Here is a 22805-nt window from a genome sequence, read left to right on the forward strand (position 1 = left end):
ATATATAGGGCATGGCTGCTGTGCTCTCAGAAGCACGGAGGCCTCCATGCTTCTGAGCCGTTTTCGATGATAAAATTTTCGAATCGACGATCGACTCCGTTAGACATGATCTAGAGTATTTGAAGTTTATAGAAAATATTTTTTGCGATTTTTTGATATCATTTACCTAGTGATTGAAAGGATTCAAAATCAATAATTTTTAATAGTTGATATCTACCATTTTCAAGTTTAACGGTGTAGAAGTATTCAAATCAGAGAAAATTTTGATACAAAATTCTTTATACTATCTACAACAAGATTAATATTTCTGATCGAAAATTTTAGTGCTATATCATCACTTTTTATAGGATTTTTATTTTTAGCCGTTAAAAATTATTGATTTTGAATCCTTTCGATTGCTAGATAAATGATATCGAAAAATCGTAAAAATTATTTTCTAGAAACTTCAAATACGTTAGATCAAGTCTAACGGAGCCGATCGTCGATTCGAAAATTCCATTATCGAAAATGGCTCAGGAGCACGGAAGCCTCCGTACTCCTGAGAGCACAGCAGTTCTACTCTCTCTCTCTCTCTCTCTCTCTCTCTCTCTCTATATATATATATATATATAAGAAAAAGGGGCTCATGATATGATTTTCACAAATGTAATGGCTCAAATAATGGAACCCAATTTTAACGTCAAGTACTCTGAATATCTAGCTAGTTGTTGGTTTGAGTAGAAGCAATGGTAAGCTACTTGTTTAGGCAACTATGTTTAACATACAACGCCACTGATTATTGGGCTCTTGATGCGCATAATTATGCAAAACAAACATTTTACTCAGAAAAATAATTCTTTCTATACATGCGGCCCAAGACGCCGTCGACCCTCTCCGTTAAGGGGGCGTTTGGATTGACGAATTTGTAGATTCAACGTAAGTCAAGTGTAGTAATGTTTGAGTTTTCCTGAAGTGTGATTATTTTTCTGTTGTTTGTTTTAACGTAACTTGTACCGTCTGAAGGTTAAATTCAATCACTTCTGCTGTTTGTTTTGATGTAACTTGGTGCTGGTAAAATTAGTTTTTTGAGTTCCGTTGTTTGTTTTGATGTAAGTAAATGGATCCCATTATCTCCTAAATATAGTAATAAATTTATCACTATAAAATTTAACCTATTATATAATTAAATTTTTTATTATTATTTAAAGATAATCTTAATTTATTATAAATAAGGTAATTCTAACTCATTATAAAGAAAGTAGAGTTTAGGTTTTACTGTTTAATAAATTGTTTAGAGAAGATTGAGTGTGGTGGAAGTCGAGTTCGGTACTTTAGAGCCGGAAGTCGAGAGTAGGTGAAGTGGAGCTCTAACGTAACTTGAGTTACATTATATTTTTCACTTACACCAAAACAAATAACGGAAGTGATGGAACTTGAGTTCCATCACTCCACTTACACCAAAACAAACGCGCCCTAAGTCGTGGAACTTGAACGCCAGGTCGAGGTGCGCGAAGCAGTGATCCGCCGTTATGCTGTAACGGTGCACCCGCGACTCCTCGTCCGTGATGGGGGCCACCGCGACGGACATGGCGAACTTCCTGCACAGTTCGCTACATAAATTAAGGATATTAATAATTCCCGGTATATATTTTGAGTTAACAAATAATTAATCATCTAATGAGTTGAAACATCCTCGTGAAGTAAATCAATTAATTAATAAATAAATACATAAAAGATGGTCTTCTTGGACCGTGTTTGGGTTCGTGCATGGCGTGGGCTCGAGTCACGTTTTTTTTTTTTTTTTGGTTAATGATTAACAAAAGGGAAAATTATATGAGCAAAAAATAGTGAAACAAAAAAAGATGTGTTCCCTCTCAAAAATAATAGGAACTATANTAGGATCATGTGTTTTGTACGCGAGAGAAAAGTGGAGTTCACATGCTATTTTCACTCTCTGGAGCTTTTTAATTCCGTTATAGATTATGTTTTGGTTAATGATTAACAAAAGGGAAAATTATATGAGCAAAAAATAGTGAAACAAAAAAAGATGTGTTCCCTCTCAAAAATAATAGGAACTATATTAAATGCCCTTTATGCAGTGTTGCCAAAAAGAATTAAAATATTTTAAATAGAAATATGAACTTTCAATTTGGTTCACATTAGCCACCAAATTCAAAATGGTGAATTTGGTGTAGCAATTGTAAATCTATCATAAATTAGCTTTAAATGTTCGCTCCTCTTAATGGGCCGGATCGTTAATAGGCCGGACCAACTATACTCTCTAAACGGGCCGTATTCAGAATCGGCCGATCCGGCCCACAAACGAAAACCCTAACCCTCCACCCCTCGCCCCGAACCCTATAAATGTCATCGCCTGTGGCCTATTCCGAAACCCTAACTGCGCCGTTGCTCGTCGTCTCCCTCTCCATTGATTCCTCGCTCTCGTTCTCCGGCGCTTCTCTCTTCTCGATTCTCTTGGCAGGTTCGGCTTCGACCATTACTCGCTTTACTCTTCTTGTTTTCCGTTCTCTACTTCTCTGTTTGGGTACATCTAATCAGTTTTTTTTTTCTTTTTTTTTTATTGGTTTAATCCTTAAGTTTCTAGGGTTTATCAACTCCAATCTTGGTTACCTTGTTTTATTAGATCATTTTGTTGTTTTTTCGCATACTACGCGGGAAAGCTGCTCTTTGGCTTTTTTTTTGCTGATGTTCTTTCGAAATTTGAGGGATTAAACTGTTCAGGTTAGGAGTTTTGGGACAAAGTCGAAATTTTGAGGGTGCAATTGAGACTATCCATACATTTTATAGCCTATTATTTGTGTAAAAATCTTTTGCGTTAGATACTTCGTAAGAGGGTATGCTGTATGTGTGATGGTTAATCTTACAGAAAAAGTGCATATGGAATTTCTTAATCGAGTTAAATTATTATGTAAGTGTGAATTAGTTAGATTACAGGAGCTATCAAAGGAGAGGGGATTAAATATTTACGGATTTTAGATTCAAAGGATTTGTGTCTCTGACTGTATTTAGTTGTAGATTTACTACTTATTCTAGTTCTATATATGATATTATGCAGAGCATTAGATTGAATTAATCATTCTAAAATTATCATGGGAGAAAACACTTTCAAGTATTCGTGCCAGTTTTGAATCATCACGAGGAGTCTGGGTGCAACTGATATGCTGGACCAACATAGATTTACACCATTTTTTAGTAAGATTGAAATAATAAGGACATTTATAAGCCGTGCAATCAGCTTTCCAAGGTGCCACAAGCAATTGTACTTTCCAATATGACAAAAAGGGATAATTTGTTGCTGTTTGTTGAGTGGCATTAGTTTTCTTTAACTGTTTCAACACTTTGGTTTTCAGTTTTTTCTTCCTTCCCTAATCTTTTTGCACTTTTTTTTTGATATTTTGAATAAATAAATCTTCAATGGCAACTTTTGCTGTTCTATTGTATGACTAGCCCGTGATCCCATTATTTGTATGCAAGACGTATTTAAGCCGAAGTTTTTTTTTTTTTTGGTTCCCATTAGGATGAAGGTCATCGCCGCCTATCTGCTTGCTGTTTTGAGTGGTAACACCAGCCCTTCTGCTGAGGATCTAAAGTGCATTCTGGAATCAGGTATTTTAAATATGTTACTCCCTTTGAATTGTATCACATGTAACAGTACAAAGAATTCAACAGAACATATACATGTAACATGTGTTTTGTTTTGTTCATTTATTAACGATGGTGGGTGAAAGGTAGTTTATATTTCTTCACTAAACTTTGTGAAAAATTTTGCAATCAACCTAGTAACAAAGGTTTATTTCTGTGTGTTTTGTTGAGTATGCTAGTATTTTTCGTGGTACTATTCATTCTCTTAAGATCTGCAATCTATTCATTTATTTATTTTGTTGCTGTGGATTTCCATAGAACTGAAACTGAGAATGTACGGTTGCAGCAAAACGGTATGATCTTTGACCTTAGACCTTTGACCTTTGCCCTTTGACTCTTAGAGATAGGATAAAATTGTTGTCTTTGTTAAAGATCATTTCATTCATTCATGCATCTATATATTGGAACAACAAGTATGAGGCATTATGAAGTGCTCTAGTCATAAGATCTAGTCTTGTTCTGACAGCTTTACTGATACCTTTATTGCAGTTCTTTACTGCCTAATTCAATAATCATAAGATCTAGTCTTGTTCTGACAGCCTTACTGATGCCTTTATTGCAGTTCTTTACTGCCTAATTCGATAATACATGGTAGAAAGTTTTTTCTGGTAATATTCCTTTTTAAAAACTAAATGTTTTATTTTCTTCTTTTTTTTTGTTGGGAAAACCAGTTGGAGCTGAAATCGATGATGATAGGATTGAGTTCCTTCTTTCCGAAGTGAAAGGTAAGGACATAACTGAGCTTATTGCTGCTGGGAGGGAGAAGTTCGCCTCTGTGCCTTCTGGTGGTGGTGCTGCCGTAGCAGTGGCTGCCGCTGCAGGTGGCGGCGGTGGTGCTGCTGCAGCTCCGGCGGCAGCTGAGCCCAAGAAGGAAGAGAAAGTGGAGGAGAAGGAAGAGTCGGATGACGATATGGGTTTCAGTTTGTTCGATTAAGTCTTTCGCCAATTTGGTTTTATCTGCAAGATGTTAGAAACATTCTACTACTATAGAGATTTTGCTTTATTTCCTGGTTCAATTCTACTGAAACGTTGAGACAATTATGGAACTGTGTTTCGCACTGTAGTGAGTGGCATGTAGGTGGTTCTTATTTTCTGCGTGCTGTGTTGGATGACAATTTTTAGTTATGCAATTATGAATATGTTTTACTATCTATTGCTTGTTCTTGTTCTGCAGTTGTTCTTGTGTTAACGTTGTAGACTAGGAATGAAGGTTTGTACCCTTCTAATCCAATTACATTTTGTTACTTGATGTGGAACTTAAAAGATGAAGGATCAAAGTGAAATGTGGCCAAGTTATTGGTATTTCTAAGTGCAATGTTACTACCTGGAGTTTTGTTAGCAGAGGAAGCAGTGTTACTGAGAATTTTAAGTGCAGTGCTCAGATTGTTCAGAATTGGAACTAGATTTTGTTCTTTGGTTCTTTGCTTGATAGTTTTTGACTTTTATAGTTGGATCTTATTGCGGTTGGGCATATGAGTGAAATTGAAACAATTTTGTTTCAGTAATTATGCTGGTTTTCCTGGTTCAAAGTTAGATGTACTCGGTTGATGTAAAGATAATGGTGAAATATTTGGAAATTTCGGATTCGTATCCTTAGTTAAAGTATTAACGAAAAGTTGGCTTTCATGGTTTGCACCAAGTTAAGATTTAGTTGAATTTAGTTGAATAGAGTTGCTCTTACAGTGAATTTGATTGAAAGTGTAAATTCTCAATTTGGATTGGATTGCATTGAATTTTTTGTTTCTTGTTGTCTGTTTTATCTTTGGTCATGTAATTTAGCAATAAAAATTATAAACGTACATTTTTTAACAAATAATATTTTTAATGCTTGAAATTAGAGCTGATGTTTGAAGTTTTTTCTAAAAAAAAAAAAGAAAATTGCAATTCTGACTAAGTATATATTGGGCACCCAACAAACAAGTAGACCCTTTTAAGGCCTGTTGGGCCAATTTTAAATTTGTTAATTTCTTTTGAACATTTGTTGGCCCATATCAGTCACTTGGTCAACTCCCCCGACAACGCCCCCAGAGCAAACGACGCTGCAACTAACTCCGCTGTCCGAAGATTAAACCCCTAACCAAAGCATAAAAAAAAAACATTAAAAAAAGAAGAAAAAAACGCACGCACACACTTCTCGGTTTCCATTTTTCCAAATCACCTCCCGAGACTAGACTAGACTAGAGCAGCAACATTAATATTAATATTAATATAAGACAATTAATCCCCGGGGAAACAAACACCCCCTCCTCATTCAACGCGCTCTTGTCTCTCTCTCTCTTTCTCTCTCGTATGAGCCTCTGGTGACATTTCCTTTTCCCTTTCCCCTTTTTCCTTTTTCCTTTTTCCCTCTTTCGAACCAACTCCCCATACTCCACAAGCAGGAGCAACTCCTCAGTAGTCGTCGTCGTTAATGGCGGGGTCCCGCTCCTCGCGCGGCGGATCCTCGTCGGCGTCGTCGTCGCGCATCCGCCGCATAAAGAAGACGTTCAACAACCTGAAGATCACGGTGCTCTGCGGCTTCGTCACCGTCCTCGTCCTCCGCGGCACCATCGGCGTCAACCTCGGCAACCCCCCGCAATCCGACGACGACGCCGCCGCCGCCGCCCACGACGCCCGCGTCGTCGAGGACATCGACCGCATCCTCCGCGAGATCCGCTCCGACGAAGACGACGACGACGAGGGGCGCTTCCCCCCTCCCCTCACCAACTCCACCTCCACCTCCACCTCCGCCTCCCTCGCGAACTCCACTTCCGGCGCCATTGCCAGCAACTACACCCTCGGCCCGAAGATCTCGGACTGGGACGCCCAGCGCCGGCTCTGGCTCCGCCGGAACCCTGGCTTCCCCTCCCGAACCCCCGCCGGGAACCCTCGGATCCTCCTCGTCACCGGATCCCCGCCCAACCCCTGCGACAACCCCCTGGGCGATCACTACCTCCTCAAGGCGACTAAGAACAAGATCGACTACTGCCGCCTCCACGGCATCGAGATCGTGTACAACATGGCGCATTTGGACCGGGAGCTCGCCGGGTACTGGGCCAAGCTCCCGCTGATTCGCCGGCTCATGCTGTCGCACCCGGAGGTGGAGTGGATCTGGTGGATGGACAGCGACGCGCTCTTCACCGACATGGCCTTCGAGATCCCGCTCTCGCGCTACGGCGCCCACAACCTCGTCATCCACGGCTACACCGATCTCCTCTTCGATCAGCATTCCTGGATCGCGCTCAACACCGGGAGCTTCCTCCTCCGCAATTGCCAGTGGTCGCTGGATCTCCTCGACGCCTGGGCGCCGATGGGACCCAAGGGGCCCGTCCGCGACGAGGCCGGGAGGATCCTCACTGCCAATTTGAAAGGCCGGCCGGCGTTTGAGGCCGACGACCAATCGGCCCTCATTTACCTGCTGCTCATGCAGAAGGAGAAGTGGGTCGACAAGGTCTTCGTCGAGAATTCGTACTATCTCCATGGCTTCTGGGCCGGCCTCGTGGATAAGTATGAAGAGATGATGGAGAAGCACCACCCGGGGCTCGGGGATGAGCGGTGGCCCTTCGTGACCCACTTCGTCGGGTGCAAGCCCTGCGGTAGCTACGGCGATTATCCGGTGGAGAGGTGCCTCAATAGCATGGAGAGGGCGTTTAATTTCGCCGACAATCAGGTGCTTCGGCTCTACGGATTCGCTCACAAGGGACTATTGAGCCCTAAGATCAAGCGGATCAGGAACCAGACCACAAAGCCTTTGGTGGTGAAGGAGAACTTGAATCTCGAATCAAAAATATCCACTCGTTGATTTCTGCTTTTGCCGGAGGTAAGAAAGGTTTATGGGTATCTGTTGTAAGATGGGAAGGAATTTAGGTAAATTAATTGAGGCTTTACGGTTCAATGCATTAGATCTATACCTCTGCTTCTTAAGGATGGCATTTACGCTTTGCAAGATTTTCTCTTAGATGTAAGGTTTTCTCTTTCAGAAGGGAATCGAAGTAGAACGCGAAGGATATCTTCTCGTGTTGTCACTAAATGGTGTACTATATGTATGTTGATTCTTTTGATCACTCAGCATGAATTAATGAAAGGAGAATTTCAAACATGTTAAATTCTTGTCCATTTAAAGATAGATAGTACTGACTTGTGACAGAGCTACGTTTTGTTGGTGAAAATTCGTGATTAATAGAGAAATTACTCCTTTGCATTTATACACTATCAGCATTTTATTGTTGACTCTTCTGGTGCTCCATTGCAATTTTAGTAGGGTCTGTAAACTAAGCTGAGAAATCTTATCTATTTGAATTATTCTCATCAAAGGCCTTTTGATGACTAGCCTATTGCTGGGATATTTGAGATTAATTAACCGCACACTTCTACTTTTCTATCTTGCAATGGAAAAGTACAATGTTGCTGAGCTCTGCATATCTAGCATGCTATACTCGGGAAGAAGAGTAGACTTGTTTGTACTACATGCCTGGCTAGTTGTCACATTAGTATTTCTACATCTAAGTCCCTCTCATGTTGTTTAGACATTAAATCTGGAGACTAGTTGTTTCTACGCTCCTTTATCTGCTCAGCTCTGGCTTGGTTTGTCTTATGCTTAGAAATTCATGATGAAAGAATCGCAAGTCAAACTATCAATAGATGCACTGTTGAAGCAGGACCATCCGTCCATTTTATAATGACATTACTAAGGCTTCTTAATTTTCAAATCATGTAAACATGTTTTAATAGTATCCAAAGCCCGGCAATATATTTCATATGTTGCCAAATCTTCTCTGTGTACGACAATATAAGCAAATTAAGAAATGCTTAATCATAATGGAGGGGTAGCTCCATATAGTTAGAGTTTTAGTTGCAAATTAAAAACCATTAGAACCTTGTTTCAGATACGACTCGTGATGTTTTTAGATGATCATCATTTTTGGCACTTAGGATGAATGACACAGCACTTATGATTTACTGCATCAGTCTTTATTCATTTTCCCCTTCTTCCTCGACTTTACATTCTGCTAGAGATCCTTCTTTCCCAGGTAAAAAAGAGAAACTTCTCTGGGAAAAACAATGATAGCCCTTTTGACGTCATCACTGAAGAGCAATAGCCTCGCCAAATCTACTTTCTGGCTTATGCGTACACTGAAAAGTTCAACGAAAGAAAAAAAAAAAAAAAATGGCATTTTTCTGACTAGTTCTGAAGATGCGCCCTTTTGGGGTTCCCTTTGTTCTTCTGGAATTCCTTCTGCATTTCTTTCTTCTTTCCCCCCCTCTACTTTGCCCCATTGTAACTGCAACTTTGTCTCAATTTAATTGTAAGATCAGTGATGTCTTATTTGATGAGCAGTGTGGGACATTCACTTAGTGATCTTACAATGTCTCTTCCCCTCTATCTCTACCAATCTGACCAGGCAAGAACACGAGAGGAGGATTTGTGGTGTATTCTAGTGTCTGAGGTAGATTAAATGCAGTCCAAAACTCTTCCACGCAGACCTCTCCTCTCTATTTTAAGCTTTCCTGCGCAGCTAGATATTGTCTGGATGATCTTGGGATGGTCTTCTTATTTATCAATGGTTAACGATTCTTTAAATGAAAAAATCATGGTCCCATGATTCCCATCAAGAGAAAATAACCGAAATTAGGCTTCACATTTATACAATTATACTTTGGAAATATCAGGTTAGTTGACTAGATTAGTAGAAACTTCATTTCTGGGTGTTCTCATACTCTTTTTTGATATGGTGTACAATATATACATGTGTGAGATTTATTACTCTATGCACCTTATCAATCTATTAGTTCTCAGTTACATTTTTGGATAGTAAAAGATTTATTTAGTTTCAGATTTACCTTCAAGTTTGGTTTTCCTTTGTAGATACAGTTCGAGTTCCAATTTAATAATTAAAATAAGCCATTAGCTATATTATGTGATTGTAGATAATCTCGTGCATTTGAAACTGTGCTTGAAGTCTTTAGACTCCAGAAGCCTTTCTCTAAGTGCCAATTTAAGGCTAGCTTCCTGGAAAATCTCTCAATTTTTTTGGCCCTCTTTGGATGCTGGATTGAGTTCTTATAGCTAAGTAGTTTGACTTTTAAGAGGTGGTTGAGCCTTACTATTTCCAGCTCTCTGGGGTATTAGTTTCTCTCTCTCTCTCTCTCTCTCTCTCTCTCTCTCTCTCTGTGAATTGATTCTTAATCACCGGTTGAACTTTCTTATGCCCATTATCAACCATCATATACAATCTTGATTCTTCAAGATATCAAAGTGTAAAAAATATATTCAAAGTCAAGATCATAGTTACCAGTATGGATCTCTCTAAAAGATCCTAGTATTAGTCTTTCAGCAGGAAATGTTATTGTCCAAATGCTTTTGAAAGTATTCTACACTGTCTCCCTCCCTCATTGTGTGTCTAACTATCTGTATACGCTGGCAATCAAATGTATGTGCTCACACTTAACACATGTATGTTTTTATGTGTTTGTTGTCTAACCACTTTTGAAATTTTCTTGTCACCTCAGGTGCCAAACTTCCATCATCCAATTCTGTGTTTCACCGAGTTTATTACCCTGACCAAAATAGAATTGACGGAGGTAATCCTTGTTTCTTGCAACACCTATGCTTGAATTTTTCTGGTGATTTCTCTGTTCCCAACATATGCAGCATGGTCACCCATAAAGCTTCTTTCTATACTTCAATAACTTTGTTTGAGCAAATGAAAACGTGATGACTGTGTATAGAGAAGTGAATGGGGACAAAATCTCGTGTTATTTCATTGTATTATCCTTTTTTAATTTTGCCTTAAGAATATAGCAAACATGTGGATTCCTGTGTATGATTGCTTGTATTATGCAGATGTCTTCAATTTTCTTGTTCCTTCATAAATAATTGTTTGTTTAGTAATTTCTACAAATTCTTTGTATACACAAATCATTGGTAGTTATTTGTTCACGTTTCAATTTTTACTCAAAAAAATTATTATGATGTTGATGAAATTTCAATTTCAAGTGGAGTAAACTAAGTCTTTCGTCGAGTAAAATTATTCTTCCCTGATCTTCATTTTTGGCGCACTTTTTCATATCTTGAATACAACTAGGTGTGATCAAACAAAATGATAATGCGAAGTTTTGGAGGCTGTCCTAGTCTTGGTTTTTGTTTTCTAATCTAATGTTATCATTATCTTCTGTAAACTAATGTGATAGACCAATTGCTCCAAAGGGGTTATGTGAGTAATAATCATAATCTTTTAAGTGAAATTGGTGCAAATCGTATCCCAAGAGTGACATCTGTTTCTCTTGCATAGTTGCTTTAGTTTTTCTTATAGACTGATTTTCGCTGGTAATGAATGTGCCTAAGAGCCTCTTTGGTTCGTCCATTTACCATTTTGTTACTTTATCTTATGCGCATTTAATTTGATTTCAATGTTCTTATTAAATGGGACTAGAAGAACAAGGATGGTAATGTTTCGAAATATCAGATCTCTATAGCCTCTTGTTCCGAACTAATGACCACAATGCTAACATAAAGTTCATGTGATATTTTGAAATACTTTTTAAGTATTTTCTGATCAAACCCAATCCTTGAATACTGTTAGATGTGACTCGAAATTGGTAATCAATTTCAGTTCGAGACTTCAACTCGCCGATAGTTTTGCGGTGCGACATTTGAAAATAAATTTATGAAGAAAAAATAAATATCTGTGGTGGGTAGCGAAGGGCTCGAACCGATAGATAGGATCGGAATCAAAATTAATTAAGAGATTTCTTTCTTGTTTTTGCCCTAGAGGCGATAGATTGTGGTTGGTTGTACTTTGAACATTGTATTCCTTTTTTTATGGTGAAGTTCCTTCCTTCTCCGTCCGTAATTTTTTCCTGCAAAATTTTTTTCACATAAATCTGTGTGTTTTTTTATTTTTATTTATGATTTGTTTATTTTATATTCATCATTTTTGTTTTCATATGTGTGCTTGTCATGACAAACACGATGTAAACTATGTGTCGACATGGATTGTTTTTTTCTCTATCACGTCTATTCTTCAATGTAGATGAGGTTCACTCTCCAACAACCGTTTAAATTACAATTGTCCTACATTGATGCCACAAACAAATATTTTAGTGGGATGATTTGGTGCTTCTATGTAGTTTTCTATTGTTTTAGGTGAGGAAGTTATTAGAGCTTTGAAAAAAAAAAAAAAAAACTAGGTTGGAGGAAAGTGCCTTTTTAGCTTGTGGATTTCCATCAGAGGAATGAGATGAATCATAATATCCACTCATGAAGTGTTACTGCAAATATTGGACTTTGGGACTGCAAATAGGTATATGAGTAGTTATAGGGGATAATCATAAAAGGAAAGTACAATGTTTTACTTTAGATTGAGGAGATTGATTTGATTGACTTCTTTAGATTGAGGAGATTGATTTGATTGACATCAAAGGTCAGGTTTTTTATTTTTGGATAGAAACATCATTATCCTCACCAATCATCAGCATCAGAATCAAAGGTTTTTGATGCCATATCAAAGAGGTGATTATAAATTTTGTAATTTTTATCTGATTTTGGAAGCTGATATAGCATTACTTAGATATTAATTCCCATCATCATTACTTTATTCTCCTAATCCAACTTTTTTAAAAAAACTAAAACTATTATAGTAGTAAAAATCATTAAAAAAAGACAATTGTTTATATATTTCTGAAAAATTTCTGATTTTCTGATTTGTCTCTCTGAGAAGACTAATATTAAAAATATCTTTTTTATATTTCAAGTTATTTTCAATATATCCCTACTAGAGTTAAACCCTGTTAATAAATTATTAGCAATAGCCGTTATCTCTGTGAAATTACTATTTGCTATTTCAAATATACTCTTCTACTGTCATCAATTTTTCTAATTTGTCCTTAAGTCAGAGGCAAAAGAAGTATTCTGATTTTTGGCTTTTTCGAATATGCCTTTCTATCATCACCAACTTTTTTTATTTGCCCTTAAGTTAAGAGCAAAAAAAGTATATTGATTTTTTTAAAGTCTGGTAGATATTTAGGGCGTGTTTGGCTCGAAGTCGAAGTCGAAGTCGGAGTCGGAGTCGGAATCGGAATCGAAATCAAAATAAGCTGGAATCGGAATCGGAATGACTCATTACCTAATTCTGTTTGGTTCATTACCTGAATCGGAATCGGAATAAATCATTCCCATTGTCGGTATTTGGTTCAGATGGATATAAAAGCGTAATTAAATTAATATACTAACATTATCTTTATAATATATTAATTTAAATTCAAATTAAATATTAAATATTAAAAATTTACATCAAAATTTTGAAATAATGTCAAAATTTTAAATCTATTTTTTAAAAAAAAAATAAACTTTGAAGTTGAATGGATAATTCAAAATATGAAACTAAATTTTGATTTATTCAAATTCAAATTTAAAATTATAATTTAAATTTTAATTTGAATTCATAAATTTAATTTAAGTTTGAAATAAAATTTGAATAAACTTTATATAAATTAAAATTTAATTTAAATTCAAATTCATAAGTTAGATTCGAAATACTTGATTAAATTTTAATTTTTAATTTAAATTAAAATTAAAATTTAAAACTATATATTTAATTTTTAAATTTTAACTCATATTTTAATTAAAAAAGTTGAAAAAATAAATTTAATCTAAATAAATATCCATTCCGTTCGGATTCAACTTCCAATCCGGTCTTCTAAGCCGGATTGAAAAGGTTGATTGAGCGATTCCCATTCCACTTGGAAATCAGAATCGGAATAGAACTCTCACGTACCAAACACCGACAAACGGATTCACTCATTCCCATTCCGATTCCATGGTGAAAAAGAAGCAAACTAAATACGCCCTTAACTTACGTTAACTCGAAATAACTTAAACGGATAATAATTACGAGAGTATTTTTAAATAATAAAAAAATATATGAGAGATATATTAGAAATAAAAAGAAAGTACAAATAAATTAGATATTTCTAAAGTTTCGGAGGATACATATACATCATTATCCCCCCAAAAGAATAAAGAATAGAGAAAAATAAAATTAAAAAAAAAAAAAAGAGAGACAGGAATAGTGAGATTAGCGAAGCGATCCTTATCAGAGGGAGAAAAGCACATGGTATTTTCCCCCACCTCTTAATAATGATGTGGCACGTACGAATTTCTTGTGTTAATAATTATTGGAAGGTTGTTTAGCTTCAGGGGCCACAAGTCACAATTGCCTCGTACAAGCTAGGCCCCTCCTTTCTCCCAATTTACGACGAAGCCCTATGGCTTAGCTAAAGAGCAATGTCCCATGTATCCTTTTATACTTTAAAAAGATGTATTTTGACCGATCGTCCCTACAGCAAATGGCAAATGACTTGATGATTGGTATCCGAGACCTAAGTTCGAATTTTAGTTAATCCACATTTTTAGCTAAATTTATTTCTAAATGATGTATTTTGCAAATTTCACCAATTTAATGAATATAATATTTTACTAGTTACATCAAATTACTAATGAATGACATCACGCCTATTGAATGGATGCAATATAAAATATGCATCTTTTTTAGGATGTATAAGTAGGTTTTTTTTTCTAAATTGAATTGTGAGATTAGACATTCTTTGGGCAGCGTTTGGTTAGGAGATATGAATAGGAATAGACCCTTATCCCCCTTTTTATATCCAAACGCTAATTTTTTACTCGAGAATAGTAGTTCTCGGTTATCTCTACCAACACCTTTATTTTCTATATAAAACTATCTAAAATTGTTCTTATTTCCGGAAACAACCCAATTTTCATCCAAACACTATTTTTCTTATCTCCATACTTGTATCTATCTCTGTAATAGCTAGTTCTTGCTTATACCCGAACCAAACGGTACCTTAGTACACAGGGCTCGCGGTCATAGAAATACATGGGCGCGTTGCCCCAAAGAGAGAGAGAGAGAAAGGGGTCGTAGGAAGAAGGGAAAAAATATTTTTTTCCGTCACTATCTCCACCAGACTCGTCTTTGCGAGAGAGAGAGAGAGATAGAGAATGAGGGATGATAAGAAGAAGGGAAAGAGTACTTTTTTCCGTCGCTATCTTCACCACACTCATCTTCACTGAAAGATTCTTCATAATATTTTAGTTGGAGAGAGAGAGGAAGAAGCAAAAGAGAGTAAAAAAATAAATGAAGAAAATTTGTTTTTCAGCTTTCGTGAATAGAAGGAAAGAGAGAGCCTTACGTCTCCAAAACGTGGAGAAAATGATCCACAATTTTTTTTTTCATCTTAAATTTTATTCCACTGTAATTTATAAGTTTCTTTTGTGCCCATTCAAATAACCATATTTTAGATCTCATTCCAATAGACAGTAAATATTATTATTTGTGGTCTCCATTGCTGATTGAAATATTAATCAATTAAGTAATTAATTTGTGAGGATAACATAACATGCCAACAAGCTAAATTTTTTTCTTTTTAGACAACTGAAGCAGCTGCTGGAACCCTCTACTATAACTGTAGCAATACTTTAGAAAGTAAGTAGACTTGTAATTTATCTTTTTTCTAAAAAAAAAAGACCTGATAAGCTCTTTTGATTTGAAAATAAATTTTGTTTGTTTTTTTTTTAAAAAAAGGATTTGAAAGCTTTTGGAGGGAAAGAAAGATCCAAGGAGATTGAGCTCCCCAATGCGGTGACAGTGTGGGGTGCTGTCACTCTTTCTTCAATGCAGGTAAGTGTACTACATTGCTGCATGTTTGATGAGAGAGAGAGAGAGAGAGTATTGTGTGTGTGTGTGTGTGTGTGTGTGGTTTTCACAGATTTTGATTCCATCTACATGGAAAGGATCGCCAAGTTGTTTAATGATCCAATCAATAAGTGTTGCCTCCAAGTTCATTTATGGTGGCAACTTTTACTCGTGGTCTCTTCTATCTCCTAATTGGCTCTGGATTTTGGTGCCCTCCAAAACTCAATTGTGGTGTGCTGTTTTTTCTTTTTTCTTTTTTTTTCCAACCATATATATATATATATATAATATTATATAATTGAGCTAGAATATTTTACAGAGTATACCTCTATGATGCTATTAGGTTTTAGCCATTGGATCTACTCCTTGATTATTAATAGTCCTTGGATCAAACACTATTCCACCTACCACCACGTACCACTATTATCTCAACCTCACATTTCTCCATCCAATGACTAAAAACTCAAAAGCACCACTCATATAATACTTTTACAAGTATTCTAGCTCAACTCTCTCTCTCTCCTCCTCTCCTCTCTCTCTCTCTCTCTCTATATAATATATATATATATATATATATATATATATATAATAGTCCGGCTACTATACTATCGATAGTACCAAGTCTTTGGTACTATTGAGTTTTCTAACTTTAGATCTAGCCTTCAACCATTTCATCTGTTAAATTATACTATTAAACCAACCACTCCACCAACCCTAGGGGACCACTATTAATTTAACCGGGGACCACTATCATCCTAACCGCATATCTTTTTATCCAACGGCCGAAAATCAATAGTACCAAAGGCCTGGTAAGGCCTGGTACTATTAATAGTATAGTAGCATAATTCTATATATATATATATATATATATATATATTATATAATAGAGTCGGTTATGATGCTTGTAAAAGTATCAAGCACTTGGTGCTTGTAAATTCTTTACCATTAGATCTATACTTTGATCATTTTCACCCGTTAGATTATATTATTCAACCAACCACCCACTCAACCCTAGGTGCCCACATCATCCTACCGCACATTTCTTAATCTAAGGGCCGAAAACTTACAAGCACCAATGATTTGGTATTTTAGAAGTATAGGACTCAATTCTATATATATATATATATATATATATATATATATACAAAAAATATAAGGTGAGTTTTTTAATTTTTAAATTTTTGGATTTAGGAGTTTGATTCTGCGAGTCTGAAGTCCTAATTTCTGAACTTAAACTTAAGTTCAAGACGAGAAAACTTACTTATTTTTTAATATTGGTAGTTATGGAGTGCAGCCATTAATAGTTCTGCTAATTTTTTTTTTAGTTGTTCAAATTATTATGTCAGACAAGCCGCAGTTGCCTAAAACGCTTGTATACGTACGAAGTGTTATTTAAGTATGGTGCCCAGAGAATCTCACTCGAGAAAAACTAATGATAAAAAAATAAATAAATATAAAAGCAAAAAAAAAAAAGAAAAAGAAGATTTGTGTGCAGGGGAAAAGAAAAAAAAAAATAAAGTTGGGCCTAAGAAACAGAAGAGGCCCAGTGAGTGAGTGGCACATGCGTAAATAGTTGGAACCTCGGCCCCTTTTAACCCACCAACCTTATACAGCTGGAGACAGGGGGGGGACCCCACGTGGGGGCCCACATTGACGTGGGGCCCAACAAAATAATTAAGATGGTGATATTTTTGTGAGCGTGAGTGTTTTGTGGGCCTCTCGCCACGTCATCCTCTCCCTTCACCGCCACCTCTCCTTTTTTTAATATATATATATATATATATATATTTTAATTTGAAACTTTGGCCCTTTACCCTCTTTTTTTTTTTCTTTTTTCTTTTTTCTTTTTTATTATATTTATTTATTTATTATTTATTATGAATAAAATATTTATCAGCTCGCTGAGCGAAGTGCAGTGTCTCCGTGCCGCTTTTCCCCTCTCCGACCTCCTCCTCCCTCCTCTCTCCTCTCCCTCCTCTCCCCCAAAACCCTAACCCTAACCCTAAGCGACCCCACCGCCGAGCTCCGCCATTGCCGATCCACGACCCATCGCCATCGCCCGCAAGCGGAGCTCTCGAATCGCTTCTACTTTCGTGGTAATGCCTCTTTTTCGCGTATTTTCTCTATGGATCTCGATGAGGTTTTGCTTCCTAGTTGTTGAAGGGGGGCCTCGGGCTTTTTTCTGCTGTAGCTTTCTCATTTTCCTCGCATTGTTGTGTTGGATAAGAGGCGAAAAGGTGATCTAGTATCTTGTTTGGTTCTCGATTTGTTCTTCGTTACTTTAAGAATTACTTTTATTTCGTGTAAGTTTTATGAAACGGATTCTAAATGCAGCATCGGTATCCAGTTCATGGTTAGGGGGGAAAGGAATTTGGTTTCTCGCACATAAATCTTATAGAACATACAGTGCGGATTTATTCTGTAGTGTACAGATTCACGAAATTTGAGGGTTATGTTACGTCTTCAATTTTGATGATTCCTTTACAGGAACTGGTTTCTAATTAGATCTATGATAACCGTACTATCATCTGAATCCACATTGGGACTTTAGCTGGTTGTTCTTGAAGTTAGTTTGTAAGAGGTAGTTTGGGTTGGTTAATTCTATGTGAAATAATTTGAGTCATCAAAGATCATAGAAGTGCTTTGTCTTGTAAGTTAAGATTTTTATGGAATGAAGGGATCGGATTTTGGGGAAGATGGGAATTATTTACTAGCAGTTTTGAATTATGCACTAGTTGGTCATTTCGGCATTTCGTTTCTCATTTTGTATGACCCTATACAGCCCAGTAGAGAACTTTCTAATTTTCTTATTACATGTCGTTATCTAGTATGGCTTATATTAAGATTTCCTGAGCCTTTCAGTTTCTGATGCTATCATGATGGCTAGAACTTGATTATGTGAATGCTTCTGTCTCTAATCATGAATTGGGTCATTTTCTAGGATAATGGTGCATAGAATCTGGATAAGTTGCTATCTACTTCTCTCAAATCCAAGATTCATTATTCTTAGATAATGAAGCCACGCATATGTCGAGTGTACTGTTTTTGAAATTACTTCACATGCCTTCCATGGAGACAGTATGGTCAGGGGTTTTGTAGAAATTTTGCTGTCAGAGTAATTAGTTTAGGTGGCTGTTTGCTTCATTGCCAAATATGGGATCTTCTGGCTGTACTTCTGAAATCGTTGAAGTAAAAGAAGAAATGAATGAACTTCGTTCTACTGGATCTGTTCCACTGCGTGTGAAGGTGAAGAGAGAGGACAAGAATGGTAAATCTCATGATTATCCTTTAGAAGATGACCTTGATCAGCTTCTCAAAGCAATTGATGTAAGAACATCGTCCAGGGTCTTTCCATCTCAGGCGGGTTCTGACTTGCTGCATAAGAATTCCTATAAAAGGTTTGTTAAAGTCGGGACATCTCAAGCATCAGGAATTGGGATATCTGACTCTGTTACCCTTAAACAGGCACTAAGAAGGCTATGCATTTCTCAGGCTTCTGAGATGGCTGCTATGAAGAGATTGTCAAAGCCAATTGGACTATCTGGAGTTTCAGAAGCTGGATTGATTAAAAAGCTCTATGCAACTGTAGTGGTCCAATCCAGTGACACGCTAGATGAGGAAAAAGGTAATTTGTTAGAAATATCCATCATGCCTGAAAAAGCTACAGATGATTCAACTAGTCAGAATGCTTCAATGCGCGATCAATCTTCTACCACCGATAGGGGCACAAAAATCAGGATCCAAGATGTGATTAGACAGGACCCAGCAGAACTTAGTGAGAGCCCAAAAGCTGCTTTAGAAACAGATAAAAAGGGAAAAGCAGTTTCAAAAGCTTCTGTTGTTAGCTCTCAGGGAGGTGCTTGCCCAGTCAAGTCTATAGCAAGTCCACGCCTGGTCAAGCCAGCATTTCGGAACAAGCCCTGCATCAAAAAGAAAGTGAAACCAGAACCATCTTCAGTATCTAGCTCAAGCATACATGTTGAAACCAACAAATTTGATTCTCTTTCTAATAAATGTAGACTTGGCCATCAGAAAGAACCCATCCCCCCATCATCAAGCAGTGAGAAGTCTGTTGGTTCTACACTAATAGAAAGTACAAATTTTGTCACAAATGTGAGTGAATGCTCGAGAATAAGGGAAAAAGGGGAATGTTCCCAAAGTTCTAAAAGCAGCATTGGTGATTATAGCAGCAGCACAAGCTTCAGTGACGACAGCCACTGTGGTTTTAGTGGTAACAGTAATAAGCCTCACATGTCAAAGGATGTGAGATGGGTAGCTATTCGGCGAGTTGTAATGCGACAAGGAAGCTTAGGGTTGGATAATTTTGATCTTATTAAAAGGTTAGGTTCTGGAGACATTGGGACTGTGTATTTGGCTGAGTTGATTGGTTCAGACTGCTTATTTGCGCTGAAAATCATGGATATTGAGTTCCTAATTAGCAGGAAAAAGATGATGAGGGCGCAAACTGAGAGAGATATATTGCAGATGCTTGATCATCCATTTCTTCCGGCACTTTATGCCTATTTTACAACGGACAATCTCTCATGCTTAGTTATGGAGTACTGTCCAAAGGGTGACCTCCATGTCCTTCGACAGAAACAACCTATGCGAAGTTTCACTGAACCGGCTGCTAGGTATGTACTATCATGATTAAATAATCCTTGCTGCACTATCGTGATTAAATAATCTTTGCTGCATGTGCTATCCTTGAGTTCAGAGTGGTGCCTTTATTTTTTCCTGTGTCTTTTCACTTTGTTTCGGAACATTTACCTTCTTTTTTTTGTGTGTGTGCGTGTGTTTATGCATGTATGCGTGCGTGTGTGTGTGTGTCTGTGTGTTTTGAAAGAACCTCCTGATGGTAACTAAGACATTTGGATCCATAGTAGTCCTGCTAGAGTTTCATACTGCAGCATCTGGATGTAGCAAAATATAAGAAGGAACACACAAGAAGAAAACATTAAAAATGAACCGGAATCCAGATGCAGTTGAACAGACCCACCTGACGAGTCAATATGTTTTCCAATAGCTACCTGGTGAACTGTCTAAATGATTTTTCTACTAAGTATTTATACTTATTATTATACAGTTGTCTGGACATTCATCCACAGATTTAACATTGCATTATCTCCGCTAATGCCCTGTCGTCAGTCTTTGAAAAATTTTGCATCTCCATGTGGGTAACGAAGATCTGGTTTGGACTAAAATATAATCTGACTTTTACTGGATTTCTAGGAACTATACCGAAGTTTTAATTTCAGGTTCTCCTTACTATTGTGCTCATTATGTTGCCTTGTAAAATTACTTGGAACTCACCTCAAGTCGCTCTTTTACAGGTTCTATGTTGCGGAAGTTCTCCTAGCTTTGGAGTATTTACACATGTTAGGGGTGATATACCGTGACCTAAAGCCAGAAAATGTGCTTGTTCGCGAAGACGGTCACATAATGCTTTCGGACTTCGATCTCTCTCTCCGGTGCTCTGTGAGTCCCACACTTCTGAGATCCTCATCTCTAGTCAGAGAAGAGGACCTTTCCAGAAAACTCTCGGGACCCTGTGCGGACAAAAGCTGTATAGATCCTCTGTGCATCCAACCCTCTTGGCCCCAAGTCTCTTGCTTCACTCCTCGTCTAGCGTCTTCGTCCACTCCATCCAAAAGCCGTAAACCAAAACTAGGTCTAAGCAACCGTGCAAGCTCTTTCCCACAGCTTGTTGTGGAACCCACCGACGCACGGTCTAATTCCTTTGTCGGGACCCATGAGTATTTAGCCCCCGAGATTATACGAGGTGATGGCCATGGAAGTGCTGTAGACTGGTGGACTTTCGGGATATTCCTTTACGAGTTACTATACGGAAAGACGCCTTTTAAGGGACGGGATAACGAGGAAACACTGTCCAATGCAGTTTCACAGAGTTTGAGATTTCCTGAAAACTCAAATGTTAGTTTTCATGCGAGAGATTTGATTAGAGGATTGCTGGTGAAGGAGCCAGAGAATAGGCTAGGAACAGTAAAAGGGGCGGCCGAGATTAAGCAGCATCCATTTTTTGAGGGTTTGAATTGGGCGTTGATACGGTGTGCCGCACCGCCCGAGACACCGAGAAGCTACGATGTGGGGACTCCTGTAATGATGCGTAAGAAGAAGCAAGGTAAGTGTTTGGCCTTTGGGAGTAATGAGGATGTGGAGTTTGAGCTTTTCTAGTGTAGAAAAAGAAATAGTAATATACTAGCACTATGACAATATCTTGTTCCTAGGCCTATTGTTGTCCTTGTGCGGATCTTGTTGCCGTAGTCGGTAGATCACGTTGTAAATGTTGATTCTTGTAATGCATGAAGCGCTCTTTCGTCCTCATTAATTAATAGCATGAATCTGGTGTTTTCAGTCCCAGTAGGGCTCACGGTTTGAGTTGTAGATGGCTAAGCTCCCGATTCTTGAAAGTAAGAATATGGCTTAGAACAAGTAATAGCAAGAAGTCATGATCGAGTTTGGTGGCGTGGATTTTCTTTTAAATTTTTTTACTTTTCTTTTTTCTTTTTTCCCCTTGGTTATTCTTTTGGAAAGAAGTTTGTTGTGTTAAGCACACTAATGTATATTCTCTTTGATCGGTCTCTGGTTCAACTGAACTTTGTTCTTTCGCTCCTGGTATGTTCCAACTAAACTTGTATTTGGGTTTCCTTATTTGGTGAAATTTCTTCTTAAAATGAGATTAGTTATCCTTGGATTAATTAAAGAAATCTAGGCACAGGTTGGATGTTCAAAATAACTACAAATTTAGTATTATTCACCAAACTGAATATGAATCTGATTATGTCTATCGATAAAATTTTATCACATTTCATGCTTGATGCTTCCCATCTTAAAATTTTCAATCCGTTTTTATAATGGGACTTAAAAATTCAGAAGAAAGTGTAAATCCCTGGACTATTATAAGTAAGGTTTGCGAAGAGATACCGGGGCACTCCCAAAAGCTATTAAGATTTAAAAATTTTAAAAAAATGTACTACAAACTTCATTATACATAGGAGTAATTTTACTATAATTAAAGGGTCTTATCTGCTTTTTTGACCAACAAAGCTACAGATTTTACTAATAATTAATATAAATAAACAGTCAAATTTAATAATCTCTCCTAAAATCACTCAAATTTAAAAAATATAGACTTGAAGAGGTGTCAAAAGAAAAAAGGACAAAATAAATAAATAGGGAAGTTTAAGTACATTTTTACCATTTATGACGGAAATTTCAACCCGCGTTGTACTCCCTCCGCCGTAAGCTTTGGATTCCATTTTGCGAGAAACTGAAAATTTCTATTTTAGGTTAAAAACGAGAGCGTCCAAAAATAGACTTATCGAAGACTCGGGTTTGGACTGGGCCCAACAAAACCCGCCCGCTATTTCTAGGCCTCAAACATCCAAATGTCCACTTCCACTCCACGTCTCTTGGGCTACTGCACAAACGGGCCTAGTGAGTTAAACC

The 22805-nt window shown here is 37.3% G+C and overlaps 3 protein-coding genes across 3 annotated transcripts; all 3 read left to right on the forward strand.

The window, feature by feature from the left end:
• On the forward strand, nt 2323-4795 carry LOC109726474 (60S acidic ribosomal protein P2A-like). Its single transcript, XM_020256070.1, has 3 exons — nt 2323-2461; nt 3518-3606; nt 4314-4795. Exons 2-3 carry the CDS (start codon nt 3519-3521, stop codon nt 4574-4576), a joined length of 351 nt encoding a protein of 116 aa, XP_020111659.1. The 5' UTR covers nt 2323-2461; nt 3518; the 3' UTR covers nt 4577-4795.
• LOC109726691 (probable glycosyltransferase 2) lies at nt 5776-10495 on the forward strand. The gene is made up of 2 exons (XM_020256454.1): nt 5776-7441; nt 10132-10495. Exon 1 carries the CDS (start codon nt 6053-6055, stop codon nt 7421-7423), a length of 1371 nt encoding a protein of 456 aa, XP_020112043.1. The 5' UTR covers nt 5776-6052; the 3' UTR covers nt 7424-7441; nt 10132-10495.
• On the forward strand, nt 17217-21937 carry LOC109726731 (serine/threonine-protein kinase D6PKL1-like). The gene is made up of 3 exons (XM_020256518.1): nt 17217-17431; nt 18277-19969; nt 20669-21937. The coding sequence occupies exons 2-3, from the start codon at nt 18489-18491 to the stop codon at nt 21528-21530; spliced, it is 2343 nt and encodes a 780-aa protein (XP_020112107.1). The 5' UTR covers nt 17217-17431; nt 18277-18488; the 3' UTR covers nt 21531-21937.

Source organism: Ananas comosus, linkage group 21 (genome assembly GCF_001540865.1).
Source record: "Ananas comosus cultivar F153 linkage group 21, ASM154086v1, whole genome shotgun sequence".
NCBI lineage: Eukaryota > Viridiplantae > Streptophyta > Magnoliopsida > Poales > Bromeliaceae > Ananas > Ananas comosus.